General features: G+C 47.8%; 1 protein-coding gene and 1 long non-coding RNA gene across 19 annotated transcripts in view; one reads left to right on the top strand and one right to left on the bottom strand.

The window, feature by feature from the left end:
- PRIMPOL (primase and DNA directed polymerase) overlaps positions 1-25,821 on the top strand; it is an 87,950-nt gene that overhangs the window by 48,181 nt on the left and 13,948 nt on the right. For all 18 annotated transcript variants that reach the window (XM_081521860.1, XM_081521856.1, XM_081521852.1 and 15 more), the window contains one exon: positions 25,585-25,747. In XM_081521860.1, the coding sequence (XP_081377986.1) occupies positions 25,585-25,747 (163 nt within the window). The remainder of the gene's footprint in view (positions 1-25,584; positions 25,748-25,821) is intronic.
- Positions 20,177-23,982, bottom strand: LOC145518133 (uncharacterized). The gene is made up of 2 exons (XR_014062630.1): positions 20,684-23,982; positions 20,177-20,394 (listed from the first exon to the last, which is right to left on the bottom strand). It is a non-coding gene; the product is annotated as an uncharacterized LOC145518133 (long non-coding RNA).

The raw sequence follows: 25,821 nt of genomic DNA, 5'->3' as shown, positions 1-25,821 counted from the left end.
CCTGCTCGGTCTCCAGGGATGGGACAGCACCCCTAGTCTGGGGGGTCGGAGATAATCAAGTAGGCACTGCTTTTCTTTCCTTTACTTTAACACCGTGCAGATGCTCCTTTGAAGTATAGCGAATGGGCCGTGTTGTGATGGCTGTCAGCGTACAGCCCAGGGTTGGGATATTATGTTACCTTTGGGCCAGCTCTACTGTCTGTTCGGACTTTTGCCTTAGAACGTCTAGCAGATGGTGTGCATCAGTCGTTGTGTATTGTTAATCTCAGAGACACTTTTCTGTGAATACCAAGCTGGAAGAGAGGAGATAAGTTTTGTGGATTATCTCTTAGAGATACAGAATTCCTGTGTATGTCCAAGAAAGGAAGGAAGGAAGGGGATAGTCCTTGTGGATTATTTGTTACAGATACTGACTTTTTTGGCAATTTACAGATGGACCTCCTGATTCCTTCCATTCTTTCCCTTTGATTTCTTTCTTTTTTTTTTTTTTTTTTACCAAAACCATTTGTTTGACTTTGATTTCTTAGAGTCTGTTTCTGCATTATAAATTTGCTGCCTTGTATGTCTGTTTTTGTTTACCTGGAGAATTCCTCATACACCATGTTCTACCTCTGCGTGACTGATTTCTCTTAGCGGATGATCCCATTCCTGTGGCTACCAGCGTCCTGATTCTGTAACTTCAGTGGCAGTTGTACAGGAATGAGCAATGGCCTACCGTATAGAAGTAGCACATCCTGTTTAAGCTCTAATCTCTCGTTGGGGGTTGCTGGTCGTGTGTCTTGGCGATTGGGAGTGGGGCTGCAGTGTTGGTTGCTGCATGTGCCTTTGCTGTATGGTTTTCTCAGGATACAGGCCCCAGTGTGGGAATGTCCGATTCTAGGCTTAGCCCATTGTTTGTTTGTTTTTTTTTTTCAGTCATTCGAGGCCTCCATTATACTGGCTGCTTCCAGTGTATATTCCTACCCATTTAGGGGGATTCCTTTCTTCCCCAGGCGGCTTCTTCCGGCAGCGTCTATTGTGTTTAGAGGTGGGAAGATGGCCATTGTGCCGGGTGGGATGTGATTTCCCATTGGCCTTTTGACTGACATCCCTGTGACTCGTAGGGACGCTTACCGTTTTACCCCATGGTGGAGGTTTCAGATTGTTTTTCCTTTTCTTTTTAAAGTGGTTGAGGACAATTTACCTTTGGTAGGTGGCTTTCTGGATGTCAGCTGTGTTTCAAATTTACTTCTCCAGTACCTGTCCCAGGACGTTTCCTGGGAGCAGCTGTCCTTAACCGAAACCCAGGTGTGAACGGAGGTCCTGTTAGAACCGGGGATTAAGCTGTAGTTCCCTGAACTGTCCACAAGGCGGCAGCACTTTCTGTCCCCCAACTTTGTTTCCTGGGGCCAGCGCACCGCGAGGGAAAGTCGGCTTCCTGATTGGTGAATTAGAGTGGATTGTGCCTGAGAAAACACCAAAGGGCTTAAGTCCTAAAGCAGCACACAGACACCCCGTCCACACTGATCTCTTAGGGGTTCACAGTGCATTCTTGTGGGTGCTTAGAACCTAGGAGGCTGCACTCTTAGGAAGAGGGCTTGAGGTGGGCAAGGAAAAGTGCTGCCGCCTTGTGGACGTCTTCGGGAACTACAGCTGAATCCCTGGCGATCACAGGACTTGAATTCATAGGACCTGGGTCTGGGTTCATGACAGGTGCCCTTGGGAAATGTCCGGGCGCAGGTATTGGAGAAGGAAATTCCAAACACGGCTGACTTAGATTAGCGTTGCTGTTATTCAGTCTCTGCGTCCTGTCGACTCTTTGTGTGACCCCGTGGACTGCAGCACGCCAGGCTTCCCTGTCCTTAGCTATCTTCTGGAGTTGGCTCAGCTCATGTCCGTTAAGTTGGTGATGCCATCCCTCCATCTCATCCTCTGTCGTCCCCTTCTCCTCCTGCTTTCAATCTTTCCCAGCATCAGGGTCTTTTCTAGCGAGTTGGCTCTTCTCATCAGGTGGCCAGATATTGGAGTTTCAGTTTCACCATCAGTCCTTCTAATGAATATTCAGGACTGATCTCCTGTAGGATTGACTGGTTTGATCTCCTTGCAGTCCAACGGACTCTCAAGAGTCTCCTCCAACACCACAGTTCCAAAGCATCAATTCTTCAGCACTCAGCCTTCTTTATGGTCCAGTTCTTATATCCATACATGACTACTGTACAAACCATAGCTTAGACTATATGGACCATTGTCGGCAAGGTAGTGTCGATGCTGTCTAGGTTTAATATGCTGTCTAGGTTGGTCATAGCTTTTGTTCCAAGGAGCCAGCGCCTTCTACGCTGCAGTCCCAGCGCCTTAGGGAGAGTTGGCTTCCTGGGCGCTGGATTAGAGTGGACTGTGCCTGAGCTAACACTGAAAGGGTTTGAGTCGACCTACTCTTTCCCCCTAAAGCATCACACAGACACCCCATCCAGACTAATCTGTTCAGGCTCCACAGTAACCTCTGTGGGTGCTTAGATGCTAGGAGGCTCCACTCTCAGGAAGGAGGCTTGAGCTGGGATCCCCAGCACCAGGAGGGATGCTGGCCAGCTGAATTTTGGCTTGAAATTCCTCGAGGCCTTGATGCCACACTGTCCTCTTGTCCCAGCCAGACCTAGCACACTGTAGACCCTCCCAAAGGGTTCAGCCTGGGGCACCGAGCCAGGCTGTGTTGACCCCACCTTCGTTCAGCAGTGGGACCCAAGCCTGCTCGGTCTCCAGGGATGGGACAGCACCCCTAGTCTGGGGGGTCGGAGATAATCAAGTAGGCACTGCTTTTCTTTCCTTTACTTTAACACCGTGCAGATGCTCCTTTGAAGTATAGCGAATGGGCCGTGTTGTGATGGCTGTCAGCGTACAGCCCAGGGTTGGGATATTATGTTACCTTTGGGCCAGCTCTACTGTCTGTTCGGACTTTTGCCTTAGAACGTCTAGCAGATGGTGTGCATCAGTCGTTGTGTATTGTTAATCTCAGAGACACTTTTCTGTGAATACCAAGCTGGAAGAGAGGAGATAAGTTTTGTGGATTATCTCTTAGAGATACAGAATTCCTGTGTATGTCCAAGAAAGGAAGGAAGGAAGGGGATAGTCCTTGTGGATTATTTGTTACAGATACTGACTTTTTTGGCAATTTACAGATGGACCTCCTGATTCCTTCCATTCTTTCCCTTTGATTTCTTTTTTTTTTTTTTTTTTTTTTACCAAAACCATTTGTTTGACTTTGATTTCTTAGAGTCTGTTTCTGCATTATAAATTTGCTGCCTTGTATGTCTGTTTTTGTTTACCTGGAGAATTCCTCATACACCATGTTCTACCTCTGCGTGACTGATTTCTCTTAGCGGATGATCCCATTCCTGTGGCTACCAGCGTCCTGATTCTGTAACTTCAGTGGCAGTTGTACAGGAATGAGCAATGGCCTACCGTATAGAAGTAGCACATCCTGTTTAAGCTCTAATCTCTCGTTGGGGGTTGCTGGTCGTGTGTCTTGGCGATTGGGAGTGGGGCTGCAGTGTTGGTTGCTGCATGTGCCTTTGCTGTATGGTTTTCTCAGGATACAGGCCCCAGTGTGGGAATGTCCGATTCTAGGCTTAGCCCATTGTTTGTTTGTTTTTTTTTTTCAGTCATTCGAGGCCTCCATTATACTGGCTGCTTCCAGTGTATATTCCTACCCATTTAGGGGGATTCCTTTCTTCCCCAGGCGGCTTCTTCCGGCAGCGTCTATTGTGTTTAGAGGTGGGAAGATGGCCATTGTGCCGGGTGGGATGTGATTTCCCATTGGCCTTTTGACTGACATCCCTGTGACTCGTAGGGACGCTTACCGTTTTACCCCATGGTGGAGGTTTCAGATTGTTTTTCCTTTTCTTTTTAAAGTGGTTGAGGACAATTTACCTTTGGTAGGTGGCTTTCTGGATGTCAGCTGTGTTTCAAATTTACTTCTCCAGTACCTGTCCCAGGACGTTTCCTGGGAGCAGCTGTCCTTAACCCAAACCCAGGTGTGAACGGAGGTCCTGTTAGAACCGGGGATTAAGCTGTAGTTCCCTGAACTGTCCACAAGGCGGCAGCACTTTCTGTCCCCCAACTTTGTTTCCTGGGGCCAGCGCACCACCGCGAGGGAAAGTCGGCTTCCTGATTGGTGAATTAGAGTGGATTGTGCCTGAGAAAACACCAAAGGGCTTAAGTCCTAAAGCAGCACACAGACACCCCGTCCACACTGATCTCTTAGGGGTTCACAGTGCATTCTTGTGGGTGCTTAGAACCTAGGAGGCTGCACTCTTAGGAAGAGGGCTTGAGGTGGGCAAGGAAAAGTGCTGCCGCCTTGTGGACGTCTTCGGGAACTACAGCTGAATCCCTGGCGATCACAGGACTTGAATTCATAGGACCTGGGTCTGGGTTCATGACAGGTGCCCTTGGGAAATGTCCGGGCGCAGGTATTGGAGAAGGAAATTCCAAACACGGCTGACTTAGATTAGCGTTGCTGTTATTCAGTCTCTGCGTCCTGTCGACTCTTTGTGTGACCCCGTGGACTGCAGCACGCCAGGCTTCCCTGTCCTTAGCTATCTTCTGGAGTTGGCTCAGCTCATGTCCGTTAAGTTGGTGATGCCATCCCTCCATCTCATCCTCTGTCGTCCCCTTCTCCTCCTGCTTTCAATCTTTCCCAGCATCAGGGTCTTTTCTAGCGAGTTGGCTCTTCTCATCAGGTGGCCAGATATTGGAGTTTCAGTTTCACCATCAGTCCTTCTAATGAATATTCAGGACTGATCTCCTGTAGGATTGACTGGTTTGATCTCCTTGCAGTCCAACGGACTCTCAAGAGTCTCCTCCAACACCACAGTTCCAAAGCATCAATTCTTCAGCACTCAGCCTTCTTTATGGTCCAGTTCTTATATCCATACATGACTACTGTACAAACCATAGCTTAGACTATATGGACCATTGTCGGCAAGGTAGTGTTGATGCTGTCTAGGTTTAATATGCTGTCTAGGTTGGTCATAGCTTTTGTTCCAAGGAGCCAGCGCCTTCTACGCTGCAGTCCCAGCGCCTTAGGGAGAGTTGGCTTCCTGGGCGCTGGATTAGAGTGGACTGTGCCTGAGCTAACACTGAAAGGGTTTGAGTCGACCTACTCTTTCCCCCTAAAGCATCACACAGACACCCCATCCAGACTAATCTGTTCAGGCTCCACAGTAACCTCTGTGGGTGCTTAGATGCTAGGAGGCTCCACTCTCAGGAAGGAGGCTTGAGCTGGGATCCCCAGCACCAGGAGGGATGCTGGCCAGCTGAATTTTGGCTTGAAATTCCTCGAGGCCTTGATGCCACACTGTCCTCTTGTCCCAGCCAGACCTAGCACACTGTAGACCCTCCCAAAGGGTTCAGCCTGGGGCACCGAGCCAGGCTGTGTTGACCCCACCTTCGTTCAGCAGTGGGACCCAAGCCTGCTCGGTCTCCAGGGATGGGACAGCACCCCTAGTCTGGGGGGTCGGAGATAATCAAGTAGGCACTGCTTTTCTTTCCTTTACTTTAACACCGTGCAGATGCTCCTTTGAAGTATAGCGAATGGGCCGTGTTGTGATGGCTGTCAGCGTACAGCCCAGGGTTGGGATATTATGTTACCTTTGGGCCAGCTCTACTGTCTGTTCGGACTTTTGCCTTAGAACGTCTAGCGGATGGTGTGCATCAGTCGTTGTGTATTGTTAATCTCAGAGACACTTTTCTGTGAATACCAAGCTGGAAGAGAGGAGATAAGTTTTGTGGATTATCTCTTAGAGATACAGAATTCCTGTGTATGTCCAAGAAAGGAAGGAAGGAAGGGGATAGTCCTTGTGGATTATTTGTTACAGATACTGACTTTTTTGGCAATTTACAGATGGACCTCCTGATTCCTTCCATTCTTTCCCTTTGATTTCTTTTTTTTTTTTTTTTTTTTACCAAAACCATTTGTTTGACTTTGATTTCTTAGAGTCTGTTTCTGCATTATAAATTTGCTGCCTTGTATGTCTGTTTTTGTTTACCTGGAGAATTCCTCATACACCATGTTCTACCTCTGCGTGACTGATTTCTCTTAGCGGATGATCCCATTCCTGTGGCTACCAGCGTCCTGATTCTGTAACTTCAGTGGCAGTTGTACAGGAATGAGCAATGGCCTACCGTATAGAAGTAGCACATCCTGTTTAAGCTCTAATCTCTCGTTGGGGGTTGCTGGTCGTGTGTCTTGGCGATTGGGAGTGGGGCTGCAGTGTTGGTTGCTGCATGTGCCTTTGCTGTATGGTTTTCTCAGGATACAGGCCCCAGTGTGGGAATGTCCGATTCTAGGCTTAGCCCATTGTTTGTTTGTTTTTTTTTTTCAGTCATTCGAGGCCTCCATTATACTGGCTGCTTCCAGTGTATATTCCTACCCATTTAGGGGGATTCCTTTCTTCCCCAGGCGGCTTCTTCCGGCAGCGTCTATTGTGTTTAGAGGTGGGAAGATGGCCATTGTGCCGGGTGGGATGTGATTTCCCATTGGCCTTTTGACTGACATCCCTGTGACTCGTAGGGACGCTTACCGTTTTACCCCATGGTGGAGGTTTCAGATTGTTTTTCCTTTTCTTTTTAAAGTGGTTGAGGACAATTTACCTTTGGTAGGTGGCTTTCTGGATGTCAGCTGTGTTTCAAATTTACTTCTCCAGTACCTGTCCCAGGACGTTTCCTGGGAGCAGCTGTCCTTAACCCAAACCCAGGTGTGAACGGAGGTCCTGTTAGAACCGGGGATTAAGCTGTAGTTCCCTGAACTGTCCACAAGGCGGCAGCACTTTCTGTCCCCCAACTTTGTTTCCTGGGGCCAGCGCACCGCGAGGGAAAGTCGGCTTCCTGATTGGTGAATTAGAGTGGATTGTGCCTGAGAAAACACCAAAGGGCTTAAGTCCTAAAGCAGCACACAGACACCCCGTCCACACTGATCTCTTAGGGGTTCACAGTGCATTCTTGTGGGTGCTTAGAACCTAGGAGGCTGCACTCTTAGGAAGAGGGCTTGAGGTGGGCAAGGAAAAGTGCTGCCGCCTTGTGGACGTCTTCGGGAACTACAGCTGAATCCCTGGCGATCACAGGACTTGAATTCATAGGACCTGGGTCTGGGTTCATGACAGGTGCCCTTGGGAAATGTCCGGGCGCAGGTATTGGAGAAGGAAATTCCAAACACGGCTGACTTAGATTAGCGTTGCTGTTATTCAGTCTCTGCGTCCTGTCGACTCTTTGTGTGACCCCGTGGACTGCAGCACGCCAGGCTTCCCTGTCCTTAGCTATCTTCTGGAGTTGGCTCAGCTCATGTCCGTTAAGTTGGTGATGCCATCCCTCCATCTCATCCTCTGTCGTCCCCTTCTCCTCCTGCTTTCAATCTTTCCCAGCATCAGGGTCTTTTCTAGCGAGTTGGCTCTTCTCATCAGGTGGCCAGATATTGGAGTTTCAGTTTCACCATCAGTCCTTCTAATGAATATTCAGGACTGATCTCCTGTAGGATTGACTGGTTTGATCTCCTTGCAGTCCAACGGACTCTCAAGAGTCTCCTCCAACACCACAGTTCCAAAGCATCAATTCTTCAGCACTCAGCCTTCTTTATGGTCCAGTTCTTATATCCATACATGACTACTGTACAAACCATAGCTTAGACTATATGGACCATTGTCGGCAAGGTAGTGTCGATGCTGTCTAGGTTTAATATGCTGTCTAGGTTGGTCATAGCTTTTGTTCCAAGGAGCCAGCGCCTTCTACGCTGCAGTCCCAGCGCCTTAGGGAGAGTTGGCTTCCTGGGCGCTGGATTAGAGTGGACTGTGCCTGAGCTAACACTGAAAGGGTTTGAGTCGACCTACTCTTTCCCCCTAAAGCATCACACAGACACCCCATCCAGACTAATCTGTTCAGGCTCCACAGTAACCTCTGTGGGTGCTTAGATGCTAGGAGGCTCCACTCTCAGGAAGGAGGCTTGAGCTGGGATCCCCAGCACCAGGAGGGATGCTGGCCAGCTGAATTTTGGCTTGAAATTCCTCGAGGCCTTGATGCCACACTGTCCTCTTGTCCCAGCCAGACCTAGCACACTGTAGACCCTCCCAAAGGGTTCAGCCTGGGGCACCGAGCCAGGCTGTGTTGACCCCACCTTCGTTCAGCAGTGGGACCCAAGCCTGCTCGGTCTCCAGGGATGGGACAGCACCCCTAGTCTGGGGGGTCGGAGATAATCAAGTAGGCACTGCTTTTCTTTCCTTTACTTTAACACCGTGCAGATGCTCCTTTGAAGTATAGCGAATGGGCCGTGTTGTGATGGCTGTCAGCGTACAGCCCAGGGTTGGGATATTATGTTACCTTTGGGCCAGCTCTACTGTCTGTTCGGACTTTTGCCTTAGAACGTCTAGCAGATGGTGTGCATCAGTCGTTGTGTATTGTTAATCTCAGAGACACTTTTCTGTGAATACCAAGCTGGAAGAGAGGAGATAAGTTTTGTGGATTATCTCTTAGAGATACAGAATTCCTGTGTATGTCCAAGAAAGGAAGGAAGGAAGGGGATAGTCCTTGTGGATTATTTGTTACAGATACTGACTTTTTTGGCAATTTACAGATGGACCTCCTGATTCCTTCCATTCTTTCCCTTTGATTTCTTTTTTTTTTTACCAAAACCATTTGTTTGACTTTGATTTCTTAGAGTCTGTTTCTGCATTATAAATTTGCTGCCTTGTATGTCTGTTTTTGTTTACCTGGAGAATTCCTCATACACCATGTTCTACCTCTGCGTGACTGATTTCTCTTAGCGGATGATCCCATTCCTGTGGCTACCAGCGTCCTGATTCTGTAACTTCAGTGGCAGTTGTACAGGAATGAGCAATGGCCTACCGTATAGAAGTAGCACATCCTGTTTAAGCTCTAATCTCTCGTTGGGGGTTGCTGGTCGTGTGTCTTGGCGATTGGGAGTGGGGCTGCAGAGTTGGTTGCTGCATGTGCCTTTGCTGTATGGTTTTCTCAGGATACAGGCCCCAGTGTGGGAATGTCCGATTCTAGGCTTAGCCCATTGTTTGTTTGTTTGTTTTTTTCAGTCATTCGAGGCCTCCATTATACTGGCTGCTTCCAGTGTATATTCCTACCCATTTAGGGGGATTCCTTTCTTCCCCAGGCGGCTTCTTCCGGCAGCGTCTATTGTGTTTAGAGGTGGGAAGATGGCCATTGTGCCGGGTGGGATGTGATTTCCCATTGGCCTTTTGACTGACATCCCTGTGACTCGTAGGGACGCTTACCGTTTTACCCCATGGTGGAGGTTTCAGATTGTTTTTCCTTTTCTTTTTAAAGTGGTTGAGGACAATTTACCTTTGGTAGGTGGCTTTCTGGATGTCAGCTGTGTTTCAAATTTACTTCTCCAGTACCTGTCCCAGGACGTTTCCTGGGAGCAGCTGTCCTTAACCCAAACCCAGGTGTGAACGGAGGTCCTGTTAGAACCGGGGATTAAGCTGTAGTTCCCTGAACTGTCCACAAGGCGGCAGCACTTTCTGTCCCCCAACTTTGTTCCCTGGGGCCAGCGCACCGCGAGGGAAAGTCGGCTTCCTGATTGGTGAATTAGAGTGGATTGTGCCTGAGAAAACACCAAAGGGCTTAAGTCCTAAAGCAGCACACAGACACCCCGTCCACACTGATCTCTTAGGGGTTCACAGTGCATTCTTGTGGGTGCTTAGAACCTAGGAGGCTGCACTCTTAGGAAGAGGGCTTGAGGTGGGCAAGGAAAAGTGCTGCCGCCTTGTGGACGTCTTCGGGAACTACAGCTGAATCCCTGGCGATCACAGGACTTGAATTCATAGGACCTGGGTCTGGGTTCATGACAGGTGCCCTTGGGAAATGTCCGGGCGCAGGTATTGGAGAAGGAAATTCCAAACACGGCTGACTTAGATTAGCGTTGCTGTTATTCAGTCTCTGCGTCCTGTCGACTCTTTGTGTGACCCCGTGGACTGCAGCACGCCAGGCTTCCCTGTCCTTAGCTATCTTCTGGAGTTGGCTCAGCTCATGTCCGTTAAGTTGGTGATGCCATCCCTCCATCTCATCCTCTGTCGTCCCCTTCTCCTCCTGCTTTCAATCTTTCCCAGCATCAGGGTCTTTTCTAGCGAGTTGGCTCTTCTCATCAGGTGGCCAGATATTGGAGTTTCAGTTTCACCATCAGTCCTTCTAATGAATATTCAGGACTGATCTCCTGTAGGATTGACTGGTTTGATCTCCTTGCAGTCCAACGGACTCTCAAGAGTCTCCTCCAACACCACAGTTCCAAAGCATCAATTCTTCAGCACTCAGCCTTCTTTATGGTCCAGTTCTTATATCCATACATGACTACTGTACAAACCATAGCTTAGACTATATGGACCATTGTCGGCAAGGTAGTGTCGATGCTGTCTAGGTTTAATATGCTGTCTAGGTTGGTCATAGCTTTTGTTCCAAGGAGCCAGCGCCTTCTACGCTGCAGTCCCAGCGCCTTAGGGAGAGTTGGCTTCCTGGGCGCTGGATTAGAGTGGACTGTGCCTGAGCTAACACTGAAAGGGTTTGAGTCGACCTACTCTTTCCCCCTAAAGCATCACACAGACACCCCATCCAGACTAATCTGTTCAGGCTCCACAGTAACCTCTGTGGGTGCTTAGATGCTAGGAGGCTCCACTCTCAGGAAGGAGGCTTGAGCTGGGATCCCCAGCACCAGGAGGGATGCTGGCCAGCTGAATTTTGGCTTGAAATTCCTCGAGGCCTTGATGCCACACTGTCCTCTTGTCCCAGCCAGACCTAGCACACTGTAGACCCTCCCAAAGGGTTCAGCCTGGGGCACCGAGCCAGGCTGTGTTGACCCCACCTTCGTTCAGCAGTGGGACCCAAGCCTGCTCGGTCTCCAGGGATGGGACAGCACCCCTAGTCTGGGGGGTCGGAGATAATCAAGTAGGCACTGCTTTTCTTTCCTTTACTTTAACACCGTGCAGATGCTCCTTTGAAGTATAGCGAATGGGCCGTGTTGTGATGGCTGTCAGCGTACAGCCCAGGGTTGGGATATTATGTTACCTTTGGGCCAGCTCTACTGTCTGTTCGGACTTTTGCCTTAGAACGTCTAGCAGATGGTGTGCATCAGTCGTTGTGTATTGTTAATCTCAGAGACACTTTTCTGTGAATACCAAGCTGGAAGAGAGGAGATAAGTTTTGTGGATTATCTCTTAGAGATACAGAATTCCTGTGTATGTCCAAGAAAGGAAGGAAGGAAGGGGATAGTCCTTGTGGATTATTTGTTACAGATACTGACTTTTTTGGCAATTTACAGATGGACCTCCTGATTCCTTCCATTCTTTCCCTTTGATTTCTTTCTTTTTTTTTTTTTTTTTTACCAAAACCATTTGTTTGACTTTGATTTCTTAGAGTCTGTTTCTGCATTATAAATTTGCTGCCTTGTATGTCTGTTTTTGTTTACCTGGAGAATTCCTCATACACCATGTTCTACCTCTGCGTGACTGATTTCTCTTAGCGGATGATCCCATTCCTGTGGCTACCAGCGTCCTGATTCTGTAACTTCAGTGGCAGTTGTACAGGAATGAGCAATGGCCTACCGTATAGAAGTAGCACATCCTGTTTAAGCTCTAATCTCTCGTTGGGGGTTGCTGGTCGTGTGTCTTGGCGATTGGGAGTGGGGCTGCAGTGTTGGTTGCTGCATGTGCCTTTGCTGTATGGTTTTCTCAGGATACAGGCCCCAGTGTGGGAATGTCCGATTCTAGGCTTAGCCCATTGTTTGTTTGTTTTTTTTTTTCAGTCATTCGAGGCCTCCATTATACTGGCTGCTTCCAGTGTATATTCCTACCCATTTAGGGGGATTCCTTTCTTCCCCAGGCGGCTTCTTCCGGCAGCGTCTATTGTGTTTAGAGGTGGGAAGATGGCCATTGTGCCGGGTGGGATGTGATTTCCCATTGGCCTTTTGACTGACATCCCTGTGACTCGTAGGGACGCTTACCGTTTTACCCCATGGTGGAGGTTTCAGATTGTTTTTCCTTTTCTTTTTAAAGTGGTTGAGGACAATTTACCTTTGGTAGGTGGCTTTCTGGATGTCAGCTGTGTTTCAAATTTACTTCTCCAGTACCTGTCCCAGGACGTTTCCTGGGAGCAGCTGTCCTTAACCGAAACCCAGGTGTGAACGGAGGTCCTGTTAGAACCGGGGATTAAGCTGTAGTTCCCTGAACTGTCCACAAGGCGGCAGCACTTTCTGTCCCCCAACTTTGTTTCCTGGGGCCAGCGCACCGCGAGGGAAAGTCGGCTTCCTGATTGGTGAATTAGAGTGGATTGTGCCTGAGAAAACACCAAAGGGCTTAAGTCCTAAAGCAGCACACAGACACCCCGTCCACACTGATCTCTTAGGGGTTCACAGTGCATTCTTGTGGGTGCTTAGAACCTAGGAGGCTGCACTCTTAGGAAGAGGGCTTGAGGTGGGCAAGGAAAAGTGCTGCCGCCTTGTGGACGTCTTCGGGAACTACAGCTGAATCCCTGGCGATCACAGGACTTGAATTCATAGGACCTGGGTCTGGGTTCATGACAGGTGCCCTTGGGAAATGTCCGGGCGCAGGTATTGGAGAAGGAAATTCCAAACACGGCTGACTTAGATTAGCGTTGCTGTTATTCAGTCTCTGCGTCCTGTCGACTCTTTGTGTGACCCCGTGGACTGCAGCACGCCAGGCTTCCCTGTCCTTAGCTATCTTCTGGAGTTGGCTCAGCTCATGTCCGTTAAGTTGGTGATGCCATCCCTCCATCTCATCCTCTGTCGTCCCCTTCTCCTCCTGCTTTCAATCTTTCCCAGCATCAGGGTCTTTTCTAGCGAGTTGGCTCTTCTCATCAGGTGGCCAGATATTGGAGTTTCAGTTTCACCATCAGTCCTTCTAATGAATATTCAGGACTGATCTCCTGTAGGATTGACTGGTTTGATCTCCTTGCAGTCCAACGGACTCTCAAGAGTCTCCTCCAACACCACAGTTCCAAAGCATCAATTCTTCAGCACTCAGCCTTCTTTATGGTCCAGTTCTTATATCCATACATGACTACTGTACAAACCATAGCTTAGACTATATGGACCATTGTCGGCAAGGTAGTGTCGATGCTGTCTAGGTTTAATATGCTGTCTAGGTTGGTCATAGCTTTTGTTCCAAGGAGCCAGCGCCTTCTACGCTGCAGTCCCAGCGCCTTAGGGAGAGTTGGCTTCCTGGGCGCTGGATTAGAGTGGACTGTGCCTGAGCTAACACTGAAAGGGTTTGAGTCGACCTACTCTTTCCCCCTAAAGCATCACACAGACACCCCATCCAGACTAATCTGTTCAGGCTCCACAGTAACCTCTGTGGGTGCTTAGATGCTAGGAGGCTCCACTCTCAGGAAGGAGGCTTGAGCTGGGATCCCCAGCACCAGGAGGGATGCTGGCCAGCTGAATTTTGGCTTGAAATTCCTCGAGGCCTTGATGCCACACTGTCCTCTTGTCCCAGCCAGACCTAGCACACTGTAGACCCTCCCAAAGGGTTCAGCCTGGGGCACCGAGCCAGGCTGTGTTGACCCCACCTTCGTTCAGCAGTGGGACCCAAGCCTGCTCGGTCTCCAGGGATGGGACAGCACCCCTAGTCTGGGGGGTCGGAGATAATCAAGTAGGCACTGCTTTTCTTTCCTTTACTTTAACACCGTGCAGATGCTCCTTTGAAGTATAGCGAATGGGCCGTGTTGTGATGGCTGTCAGCGTACAGCCCAGGGTTGGGATATTATGTTACCTTTGGGCCAGCTCTACTGTCTGTTCGGACTTTTGCCTTAGAACGTCTAGCAGATGGTGTGCATCAGTCGTTGTGTATTGTTAATCTCAGAGACACTTTTCTGTGAATACCAAGCTGGAAGAGAGGAGATAAGTTTTGTGGATTATCTCTTAGAGATACAGAATTCCTGTGTATGTCCAAGAAAGGAAGGAAGGAAGGGGATAGTCCTTGTGGATTATTTGTTACAGATACTGACTTTTTTGGCAATTTACAGATGGACCTCCTGATTCCTTCCATTCTTTCCCTTTGATTTCTTTTTTTTTTTTTTTTTTTTTTACCAAAACCATTTGTTTGACTTTGATTTCTTAGAGTCTGTTTCTGCATTATAAATTTGCTGCCTTGTATGTCTGTTTTTGTTTACCTGGAGAATTCCTCATACACCATGTTCTACCTCTGCGTGACTGATTTCTCTTAGCGGATGATCCCATTCCTGTGGCTACCAGCGTCCTGATTCTGTAACTTCAGTGGCAGTTGTACAGGAATGAGCAATGGCCTACCGTATAGAAGTAGCACATCCTGTTTAAGCTCTAATCTCTCGTTGGGGGTTGCTGGTCGTGTGTCTTGGCGATTGGGAGTGGGGCTGCAGTGTTGGTTGCTGCATGTGCCTTTGCTGTATGGTTTTCTCAGGATACAGGCCCCAGTGTGGGAATGTCCGATTCTAGGCTTAGCCCATTGTTTGTTTGTTTTTTTTTTTCAGTCATTCGAGGCCTCCATTATACTGGCTGCTTCCAGTGTATATTCCTACCCATTTAGGGGGATTCCTTTCTTCCCCAGGCGGCTTCTTCCGGCAGCGTCTATTGTGTTTAGAGGTGGGAAGATGGCCATTGTGCCGGGTGGGATGTGATTTCCCATTGGCCTTTTGACTGACATCCCTGTGACTCGTAGGGACGCTTACCGTTTTACCCCATGGTGGAGGTTTCAGATTGTTTTTCCTTTTCTTTTTAAAGTGGTTGAGGACAATTTACCTTTGGTAGGTGGCTTTCTGGATGTCAGCTGTGTTTCAAATTTACTTCTCCAGTACCTGTCCCAGGACGTTTCCTGGGAGCAGCTGTCCTTAACCGAAACCCAGGTGTGAACGGAGGTCCTGTTAGAACCGGGGATTAAGCTGTAGTTCCCTGAACTGTCCACAAGGCGGCAGCACTTTCTGTCCCCCAACTTTGTTTCCTGGGGCCAGCGCACCGCGAGGGAAAGTCGGCTTCCTGATTGGTGAATTAGAGTGGATTGTGCCTGAGAAAACACCAAAGGGCTTAAGTCCTAAAGCAGCACACAGACACCCCGTCCACACTGATCTCTTAGGGGTTCACAGTGCATTCTTGTGGGTGCTTAGAACCTAGGAGGCTGCACTCTTAGGAAGAGGGCTTGAGGTGGGCAAGGAAAAGTGCTGCCGCCTTGTGGACGTCTTCGGGAACTACAGCTGAATCCCTGGCGATCACAGGACTTGAATTCATAGGACCTGGGTCTGGGTTCATGACAGGTGCCCTTGGGAAATGTCCGGGCGCAGGTATTGGAGAAGGAAATTCCAAACACGGCTGACTTAGATTAGCGTTGCTGTTATTCAGTCTCTGCGTCCTGTCGACTCTTTGTGTGACCCCGTGGACTGCAGCACGCCAGGCTTCCCTGTCCTTAGCTATCTTCTGGAGTTGGCTCAGCTCATGTCCGTTAAGTTGGTGATGCCATCCCTCCATCTCATCCTCTGTCGTCCCCTTCTCCTCCTGCTTTCAATCTTTCCCAGCATCAGGGTCTTTTCTAGCGAGTTGGCTCTTCTCATCAGGTGGCCAGATATTGGAGTTTCAGTTTCACCATCAGTCCTTCTAATGAATATTCAGGACTGATCTCCTGTAGGATTGACTGGTTTGATCTCCTTGCAGTCCAACGGACTCTCAAGAGTCTCCTCCAACACCACAGTTCCAAAGCATCAATTCTTCAGCACTCAGCCTTCTTTATGGTCCAGTTCTTATATCCATACATGACTACTGTACAAACCATAGCTTAGACTATATGGACCATTGTCGGCAAGGTAGTGTCGATGCTGTCTAGGTTTAATATGCTGTCTAGGTTGGTCATAGCTTTTGTTCCAAGGAGCCAGCGCCTTCTACGCTGCAGTCCCAGCGCCTTAGGGAGAGTTGGCTTCCTGGGCGCTGGATTAGAGTGGACTGTGCCTGAGCTAACACTGAAAGGGTTTGAGTCGACCTACTCTTTCCCCCTAAAGCATCACACAGACACCCCATCCAGACTAATCTGTTCAGGCTCCACAGTAACCTCTGTGGGTGCTTAGATGCTAGGAGGCTCCACTCTCAGGAAGGAGGCTTGAGCTGGGATCCCCAGCACCAGGAGGGATGCTGGCCAGCTGAATTTTGGCTTGAAATTCCTCGAGGCCTTGATGCCACACTGTCCTCTTGTCCCAGCCAGACCTAGCACACTGTAGACCCTCCCAAAGGGTTCAGCCTGGGGCACCGAGCCAGGCTGTGTTGACCCCACCTTCGTTCAGCAGTGGGACCCAAGCCTGCTCGGTCTCCAGGGATGGGACAGCACCCCTAGTCTGGGGGGTCGGAGATAATCAAGTAGGCACTGCTTTTCTTTCCTTTACTTTAACACCGTGCAGATGCTCCTTTGAAGTATAGCGAATGGGCCGTGTTGTGATGGCTGTCAGCGTACAGCCCAGGGTTGGGATATTATGTTACCTTTGGGCCAGCTCTACTGTCTGTTCGGACTTTTGCCTTAGAACGTCTAGCGGATGGTGTGCATCAGTCGTTGTGTATTGTTAATCTCAGAGACACTTTTCTGTGAATACCAAGCTGGAAGAGAGGAGATAAGTTTTGTGGATTATCTCTTAGAGATACAGAATTCCTGTGTATGTCCAAGAAAGGAAGGAAGGAAGGGGATAGTCCTTGTGGATTATTTGTTACAGATACTGACTTTTTTGGCAATTTACAGATGGACCTCCTGATTCCTTCCATTCTTTCCCTTTGATTTCTTTTTTTTTTTTTTTTTTTTTTTACCAAAACCATTTGTTTGACTTTGATTTCTTAGAGTCTGTTTCTGCATTATAAATTTGCTGCCTTGTATGTCTGTTTTTGTTTACCTGGAGAATTCCTCATACACCATGTTCTACCTCTGCGTGACTGATTTCTCTTAGCGGATGATCCCATTCCTGTGGCTACCAGCGTCCTGATTCTGTAACTTCAGTGGCAGTTGTACAGGAATGAGCAATGGCCTACCGTATAGAAGTAGCACATCCTGTTTAAGCTCTAATCTCTCGTTGGGGGTTGCTGGTCGTGTGTCTTGGCGATTGGGAGTGGGGCTGCAGTGTTGGTTGCTGCATGTGCCTTTGCTGTATGGTTTTCTCAGGATACAGGCCCCAGTGTGGGAATGTCCGATTCTAGGCTTAGCCCATTGTTTGTTTGTTTTTTTTTTTCAGTCATTCGAGGCCTCCATTATACTGGCTGCTTCCAGTGTATATTCCTACCCATTTAGGGGGATTCCTTTCTTCCCCAGGCGGCTTCTTCCGGCAGCGTCTATTGTGTTTAGAGGTGGGAAGATGGCCATTGTGCCGGGTGGGATGTGATTTCCCATTGGCCTTTTGACTGACATCCCTGTGACTCGTAGGGACGCTTACCGTTTTACCCCATGGTGGAGGTTTCAGATTGTTTTTCCTTTTCTTTTTAAAGTGGTTGAGGACAATTTACCTTTGGTAGGTGGCTTTCTGGATGTCAGCTGTGTTTCAAATTTACTTCTCCAGTACCTGTCCCAGGACGTTTCCTGGGAGCAGCTGTCCTTAACCGAAACCCAGGTGTGAACGGAGGTCCTGTTAGAACCGGGGATTAAGCTGTAGTTCCCTGAACTGTCCACAAGGCGGCAGCACTTTCTGTCCCCCAACTTTGTTTCCTGGGGCCAGCGCACCGCGAGGGAAAGTCGGCTTCCTGATTGGTGAATTAGAGTGGATTGTGCCTGAGAAAACACCAAAGGGCTTAAGTCCTAAAGCAGCACACAGACACCCCGTCCACACTGATCTCTTAGGGGTTCACAGTGCATTCTTGTGGGTGCTTAGAACCTAGGAGGCTGCACTCTTAGGAAGAGGGCTTGAGGTGGGCAAGGAAAAGTGCTGCCGCCTTGTGGACGTCTTCGGGAACTACAGCTGAATCCCTGGCGATCACAGGACTTGAATTCATAGGACCTGGGTCTGGGTTCATGACAGGTGCCCTTGGGAAATGTCCGGGCGCAGGTATTGGAGAAGGAAATTCCAAACACGGCTGACTTAGATTAGCGTTGCTGTTATTCAGTCTCTGCGTCCTGTCGACTCTTTGTGTGACCCCGTGGACTGCAGCACGCCAGGCTTCCCTGTCCTTAGCTATCTTCTGGAGTTGGCTCAGCTCATGTCCGTTAAGTTGGTGATGCCATCCCTCCATCTCATCCTCTGTCGTCCCCTTCTCCTCCTGCTTTCAATCTTTCCCAGCATCAGGGTCTTTTCTAGCGAGTTGGCTCTTCTCATCAGGTGGCCAGATATTGGAGTTTCAGTTTCACCATCAGTCCTTCTAATGAATATTCAGGACTGATCTCCTGTAGGATTGACTGGTTTGATCTCCTTGCAGTCCAACGGACTCTCAAGAGTCTCCTCCAACACCACAGTTCCAAAGCATCAATTCTTCAGCACTCAGCCTTCTTTATGGTCCAGTTCTTATATCCATACATGACTACTGTACAAACCATAGCTTAGACTATATGGACCATTGTCGGCAAGGTAGTGTCTATGCTGTCTAGGTTTAATATGCTGTCTAGGTTGGTCATAGCTTTTGTTCCAAGGAGCCAGCGCCTTCTACGCTGCAGTCCCAGCGCCTTAGGGAGAGTTGGCTTCCTGGGCGCTGGATTAGAGTGGACTGTGCCTGAGCTAACACTGAAAGGGTTTGAGTCGACCTACTCTTTCCCCCTAAAGCATCACACAGACACCCCATCCAGACTAATCTGTTCAGGCTCCACAGTAACCTCTGTGGGTGCTTAGATGCTAGGAGGCTCCACTCTCAGGAAGGAGGCTTGAGCTGGGATCCCCAGCACCAGGAGGGATGCTGGCCAGCTGAATTTTGGCTTGAAATTCCTCGAGGCCTTGATGCCACACTGTCCTCTTGTCCCAGCCAGACCTAGCACACTGTAGACCCTCCCAAAGGGTTCAGCCTGGGGCACCGAGCCAGGCTGTGTTGACCCCACCTTCGTTCAGCAGTGGGACCCAAGCCTGCTCGGTCTCCAGGGATGGGACAGCACCCCTAGTCTGGGGGGTCGGAGATAATCAAGTAGGCACTGCTTTTCTTTCCTTTACTTTAACACCGTGCAGATGCTCCTTTGAAGTATAGCGAATGGGCCGTGTTGTGATGGCTGTCAGCGTACAGCCCAGGGTTGGGATATTATGTTACCTTTGGGCCAGCTCTACTGTCTTTTCGGACTTTTGCCTTAGAACGTCTAGCGGATGGTGTGCATCAGTCGTTGTGTATTGTTAATCTCAGAGACACTTTTCTGTGAATACCAAGCTGGAAGAGAGGAGATAAGTTTTGTGGATTATCTCTTAGAGATACAGAATTCCTGTGTATGTCCAAGAAAGGAAGGAAGGAAGGCGATAGTCCTTGTGGATTATTTGTTACAGATACTGACTTTTTTGGCAATTTACAGATGGACCTCCTGATTCCTTCCATTCTTTCCCTTTGATTTCTTTTTTTTTTTTTTTTTTTTTTTACCAAAACCATTTGTTTGACTTTGATTTCTTAGAGTCTGTTTCTGCATTATAAATTTGCTGCCTTGTATGTCTGTTTTTGTTTACCTGGAGAATTCCTCATACACCATGTTCTACCTCTGCGTGACTGATTTCTCTTAGCGGATGATCCCATTCCTGTGGCTACCAGCGTCCTGATTCTGTAACTTCAGTGGCAGTTGTACAGGAATGAGCAATGGCCTACCGTATAGAAGTAGCACATCCTGTTTAAGCTCTAATCTCTCGTTGGGGGTTGCTGGTCGTGTGTCTTGGCGATTGGGAGTGGGGCTGCAGTGTTGGTTGCTGCATGTGCCTTTGCTGTATGGTTTTCTCAGGATACAGGCCCCAGTGTGGGAATGTCCGATTCTAGGCTTAGCCCATTGTTTGTTTGTTTTTTTTTTTCAGTCATTCGAGGCCTCCATTATACTGGCTGCTTCCAGTGTATATTCCTACCCATTTAGGGGGATTCCTTTCTTCCCCAGGCGGCTTCTTCCGGCAGCGTCTATTGTGTTTAGAGGTGGGAAGATGGCCATTGTGCCGGGTGGGATGTGATTTCCCATTGGCCTTTTGACTGACATCCCTGTGACTCGTAGGGACGCTTACCGTTTTACCCCATGGTGGAGGTTTCAGATTGTTTTTCCTTTTCTTTTTAAAGTGGTTGAGGACAATTTACCTTTGGTAGGTGGCTTTCTGGATGTCAGCTGTGTTTCAAATTTACTTCTCCAGTACCTGTCCCAGGACGTTTCCTGGGAGCAGCTGTCCTTAACCCAAACCCAGGTGTGAACGGAGGTCCTGTTAGAACCGGGGATTAAGCTGTAGTTCCCTGAACTGTCCACAAGGCGGCAGCACTTTCTGTCCCCCAACTTTGTTTCCTGGGGCCAGCGCACCGCGAGGGAAAGTCGGCTTCCTGATTGGTGAATTAGAGTGGATTGTGCCTGAGAAAACACCAAAGGGCTTAAGTCCTAAAGCAGCACACAGACACCCCGTCCACACTGATCTCTTAGGGGTTCACAGTGCATTCTTGTGGGTGCTTAGAACCTAGGAGGCTGCACTCTTAGGAAGAGGGCTTGAGGTGGGCAAGGAAAAGTGCTGCCGCCTTGTGGACGTCTTCGGGAACTACAGCTGAATCCCTGGCGATCACAGGACTTGAATTCATAGGACCTGGGTCTGGGTTCATGACAGGTGCCCTTGGGAAATGTCCGGGCGCAGGTATTGGAGAAGGAAATTCCAAACACGGCTGACTTAGATTAGCGTTGCTGTTATTCAGTCTCTGCGTCCTGTCGACTCTTTGTGTGACCCCGTGGACTGCAGCACGCCAGGCTTCCCTGTCCTTAGCTATCTTCTGGAGTTGGCTCAGCTCATGTCCGTTAAGTTGGTGATGCCATCCCTCCATCTCATCCTCTGTCGTCCCCTTCTCCTCCTGCTTTCAATCTTTCCCAGCATCAGGGTCTTTTCTAGCGAGTTGGCTCTTCTCATCAGGTGGCCAGATATTGGAACTTCAGTTTCACCATCAGTCCTTCTAATGAATATTCAGGGCTGATCTCCTGTAGGATTGACTGGTTTGATCTCCTTGCAGTCCAACGGACTCTCAAGAGTCTCCTCCAACACCACAGTTCCAAAGCATCAATTCTTCAGCACTCAGCCTCCTTTGTGGTCCAGCTCTCACATCCATACCTGCCTACTGGACAAACTATAGCTTTGACTAGACGGACCTTTTTGGCAAAGTAGTATTTCTGCTTTTTAATATGCTTTCTAGATTGGTCATAGCTTTTCTTCCAGGGAGCAAGCATCTTTTGTTTTTATGGCTGCAGTCACCATCTGCAGTGATTTTGGAGGCCAAGAAAGCAAAGTCTGTCACTGTTTCTATTGTTTCCTCATCTATTTGCCATGAAGTGATAGGACAGAATGCCTGATCTTCATCTTTTGAATGCTGATTTTTCAGCCAGCTTTTTCACTTTCCTGTTTCATGTCTTTAGTGGAAGAGGCTCTTTAGTTCGTGTTCAGTTTTTGTCATTAGGGTGATATCATCTGTATATCTGAGTTTCTTGATATTTCTCCCAGCAATCTTGATTCCAGCTTGTGCCTCATTCAGCCCAGCATTTCACATGATGTACTTGGCATATAAGTTAAATAAGCAGGGTGACAATATACAGCCTTGACGTACTCCTTTCCCTATTTGGAAACAGTCCATCATTCCGTGTATAGTTGTAACTGTTGCTTCTTGGCCTGCATATGGATTTCTCAGGACGCAGGTAAGGTGGTCTGGTATTCCCATCTCTTTCAGAGTTTTCCACCGTTGTTGTGATTCACATAGTCCAAGGCTTTGGCATAGTCAATGAAGCAGAAGTAGATTTTCTTCCTTTTTCTGTGATCCAGCGGTTATTGGCAATTTGATCTCTGGTTCCTCTGCCTTTTCTAAATCCAGCTTGAATATCTGAATGTTCTACAGTCACGTAATGTTGAAGCCTGGCTTGGAAAATTTTGAGCATTACTCTGCTAATATGTGAAATGAGTGCAGTTGTGCAGTTGTTTGAGAATTCTTTGGCATTGCCCTTCTTTGGGATCAGAATCAAAACTGACCTTTTCCAGTCCTCTGGCCACGCCTGAGTTTTCCAAATTTGCTGACATACTGGGTGTAGCACTTTAACAGCATCATCTTTTAGGACTTGAAATAGCTCAGTTGGAATTCCATCACCTCCACTAGTTTTGTTTGTAGTTATGCTTCCTAAGGCCCACTTGACTTTACAGTCCAGCATGTCTGTCTCTAGGTGAGTGTCTGCACCATTGTGGTTATCTGGGTCATTAAGACCTATTTTGTATAGTTCTTCTGTGTTTCTCGCCATGTCTTCTTAAGCTCTTCTGCTTGTTAGGTCCTTCGGCTGCAAAGAATATAATCAGTCTTATTTCAGGAGTGGCCATCTGGTGATGTCCATGTGTAGAGTCTTTTTTTGTTTTCTTGGAAGAGGGTGTTTGCTATGACCAGTGCATTCTCTTGGCAAAACTCTGTTAGCCTTTGCCCTGCTTCATTCTGTACTCCAAGGCCAAACTTGCTGGTTAATCCAGGTATCTCTCGACTTCCTACTTTTGCATTCCAGTCCCCTGTGATGAAAAGGACATGTTTTTTTGGTGTTAGCTCTAGATCTTATAGGTCCTCACAGAATGGTTCAACTTCAGCTTCTTCGGCGTTAGTGGTTTGGGCATAGACTTGGATTACTGTGATAGTGAATGGTTTGCCTTGGAAATGAACACAGATCATTCTGTCATTTTTGAGATTGCACCCAAGAACTGCATTTCAGACTCTTTTGTTGACCATGATGGCTACTCCATTTCTTCTAAGGGATTCTTGCCTACAGTAGTAGATATAATGGTCATCTCAATAAATTCACCCATTTCTATCCATTTTAGCTCACTGATTCCTAAAATGTCGATGTTCACTCTTGCCATCTCCTGTTTGACCGCTTGCAATTTACCTTGATTCATGGACCTAACATTTCCAGAGTCTTAGGCGGTATTGTTCTTTACAGATTCGGACTTTTGTTTCAGCACCAGACACGTCCACCACTTGGCATCCTTTCTGCTTTGGCTCAGCCTCCTCATTCCTTCTGGAGCTATTTATTAGCTCTTCTTCAGTAGCATATTAGACACCTACTGACCTGAGGGGCTCATCTTTCAGTGTCATATTTCTTTGCCTTTTCATAGTGTAAATGGGGTTCTCAAGGCAAGAATGCTGAAGTAGTTTGCAGTCCGCTTCCCCAGTGGACCACGTTTTGTCAGAACTCGTCACCATGACCCGTCTGTCTAGGTGGCCCTACATGGCATGGCTCATCGTTTCGTTAATTACATGGAGCTGTGATCCATGTGATCATTTGGTTAGTTTTCTATGATTGTGCTTCTCATTCTGTTTGCTCTCTGATGTCCTTATGGCCATACTGTTAATAGTTTTCTGTGGTTGTGTAGCTCCTCTCTTTCTTTCTCGTTTTCTTGCTCTCTCCCTTTGTGGTGTGATGCATGTCTAGTGGGCTTCCCTGGCAGCTCAGCTGGCAGAGAATCTGCCTGCAATGCAGGAGAGTAAGCTTTGTCTCCTTTTGTCATGCTGTGTATGTACCATAAGGCTTACATAGAACAACTTTTAACAGTTTTAAGTGAGAAGAACTTAGGTTTTGGAATAGTCTAAATTTCTAACTTTTAACCTCACCCCTGTTTTTGATGTTACATTTTAACATCTGTGTACCCCTTAACTAAGTATAGTATTTGTACTACTTTTGTCTTTTAACCTTCATACTCATTTTATGTCTTAGTCCACTACCTTTACTATATGTTTGCCTTTACCAGTGATTTATACCTTCATATGTTTTCTTAGGGCTTGCCAGGTGGCTCAGACAATAAAGAGTCCCCCTCAGTACAAGAGACCTGGGTTTGATCCCTGGGTCATGAAGATCCCCTGGAGAAGGGAATGGCAACCCACTCCAGTATTCTTGTCTGGAGAATTCCATGTACAGAGAAGCCGTTAACACGTGTTTTATTTTTTCAGTATAAGGAAGTCCCTTTAATAGTTTTTACAAGGCCGATTTGGTGGTGATGAACTCCTTAGTCTTTGCTTGTCTGGAAAACTCTCTGTACTCAATTATACATGGTAGCTTTGCCAGTAGAGTACTCTTGGTTGGTTGCTTTGCTTCTGTCGGCTGGATTCAGTATATCATGCCACTCCCTTCTGGCCTGGAACATCTCTTAAAGATCTGGTGATTATCTTACAGGGGTTCCCTTGCATGTAACAAGTTTTTTGTATTGCTAGTTTAAGATTCTCTCCTTGGCTTTAACTTTTGACATTTTATTTATAATGTGTCTTGGTGTGGGTCTCTTTGGTTTGACCTTGTTTAGAACTCTCTGGACTCCCTATATCTGTCTGTCTGTTTTCTGCCCCAGGTTAGGAAAGTTTGCAGCCATTACTCCTTCAGATAAGTTTTCTGTTCCTCTCTCTTTCTAGGACTCCTGTAATGGGAATGTTGTCTGTCTGATGTTGTCCCATAAATCCCTTAAGCAATATGTAGTTGTGGTTTTGTTTTTTTTTTTTTTGATTGGGTAAGTTCATCTGTCCTGGTTTTGAGATCACTGATCCTAAAAGCCCCCCTCTGGGAGATAACTGGCACTCTGGAGCAAGATAGAGGGGTGAAGAGGATACCGCTGATGCAAGAGAAAAGAAAGGCAATTCCCTCCAGCTTTAGCAAGGCAGAAGGCGAGAAGCAGGGTGGTGCCCAGCAGCCTCCATCCTTCAGTATACCAACGAGACCTTGCCCCTCAGGCCAATGCTTTAAAATTAGCAAACGAACCTTTCCCATGAAGAATGGGTGCTTTTCGAGGGGCTGCTTCTGAACTTGCCTCCGAGGCAGGTGAGTCTCACACTGTGAGCTCTTCACGAGTCCCTGTAAGTTTTCACAGCACCTTTTCACAGCGCTGTGCGGCTCTTGCCTTTTCATTGTGTTCGTGGGGTTCTTGAGGCAGGAAGCCTGGCGGGCTGGAGTTCACAGGGTCACGGAGAGTCAGGCACACTTAGTGACTGAGCCACAGTGGCTCTCTTGGGGGTGAGCCCAGCTGGTCTTCAAATCCACATGTTTGCTGGGCTCATCTCTCAGATGCCGGTCTTAACAGTTGAGGTACCTGAACGGGGCAGTACCAACCCTTTGCTCCTTGGGGAGAAGTTCCCAGTTTGAGTTCCCTGCAGACTGGGTGCTGCTGTGTCTGGGGTGGGGTTTATGGCCAGAGTGTGCCTCAGCCTTTCCTAGCTGCTTCGGTGTGATTTCCCTCTCATTGCCTGATGTGAAGGGGTCATTCCACCGGGTAGATTTTGTCCAGAGAAAATTGTTTCATATATGGTTGTAGAGTGTGTCCATGGGAGAAGGTGAATTCAGGATCTGTGTCACTGTTTTGACAGTGACAACCAGAACCATGTGTTTTTTCTAATAATGCTGAATAGAATTAATATTTGCTGACTATAGAAATAAACCACTGAAACCATGTACTCATACTGTTTTATTAATTATATAGGAGTTTACACAAGGAATAGAAACTTTCGACTGTATAAATCATCAAAAATAGGAAAGTATGTGGCTTTGGAAGTTGCTGAAGATAACAAATTTTCTCCTATACAATCGAAGAATATTTCCAAAGAAAATCAATACTTCCTGTCTTCTTTGGTCAGCAATGTCAGGTATGCAGGACCAGAATTAAACCATTGTGTGTTCATGAATATTTATTAAGCAATGAATGGCATTGTGAATTACT

The sequence above is a fragment of the Giraffa tippelskirchi genome, chromosome 8 (genome assembly GCF_054371585.1).
Source record: "Giraffa tippelskirchi isolate mGirTip1 chromosome 8, T2T-mGirTip1v1.2.pri, whole genome shotgun sequence".
NCBI classification, from domain to species: domain Eukaryota; kingdom Metazoa; phylum Chordata; class Mammalia; order Artiodactyla; family Giraffidae; genus Giraffa; species Giraffa tippelskirchi.
This window is presented reverse-complemented; position numbering and strand designations above follow the sequence as displayed.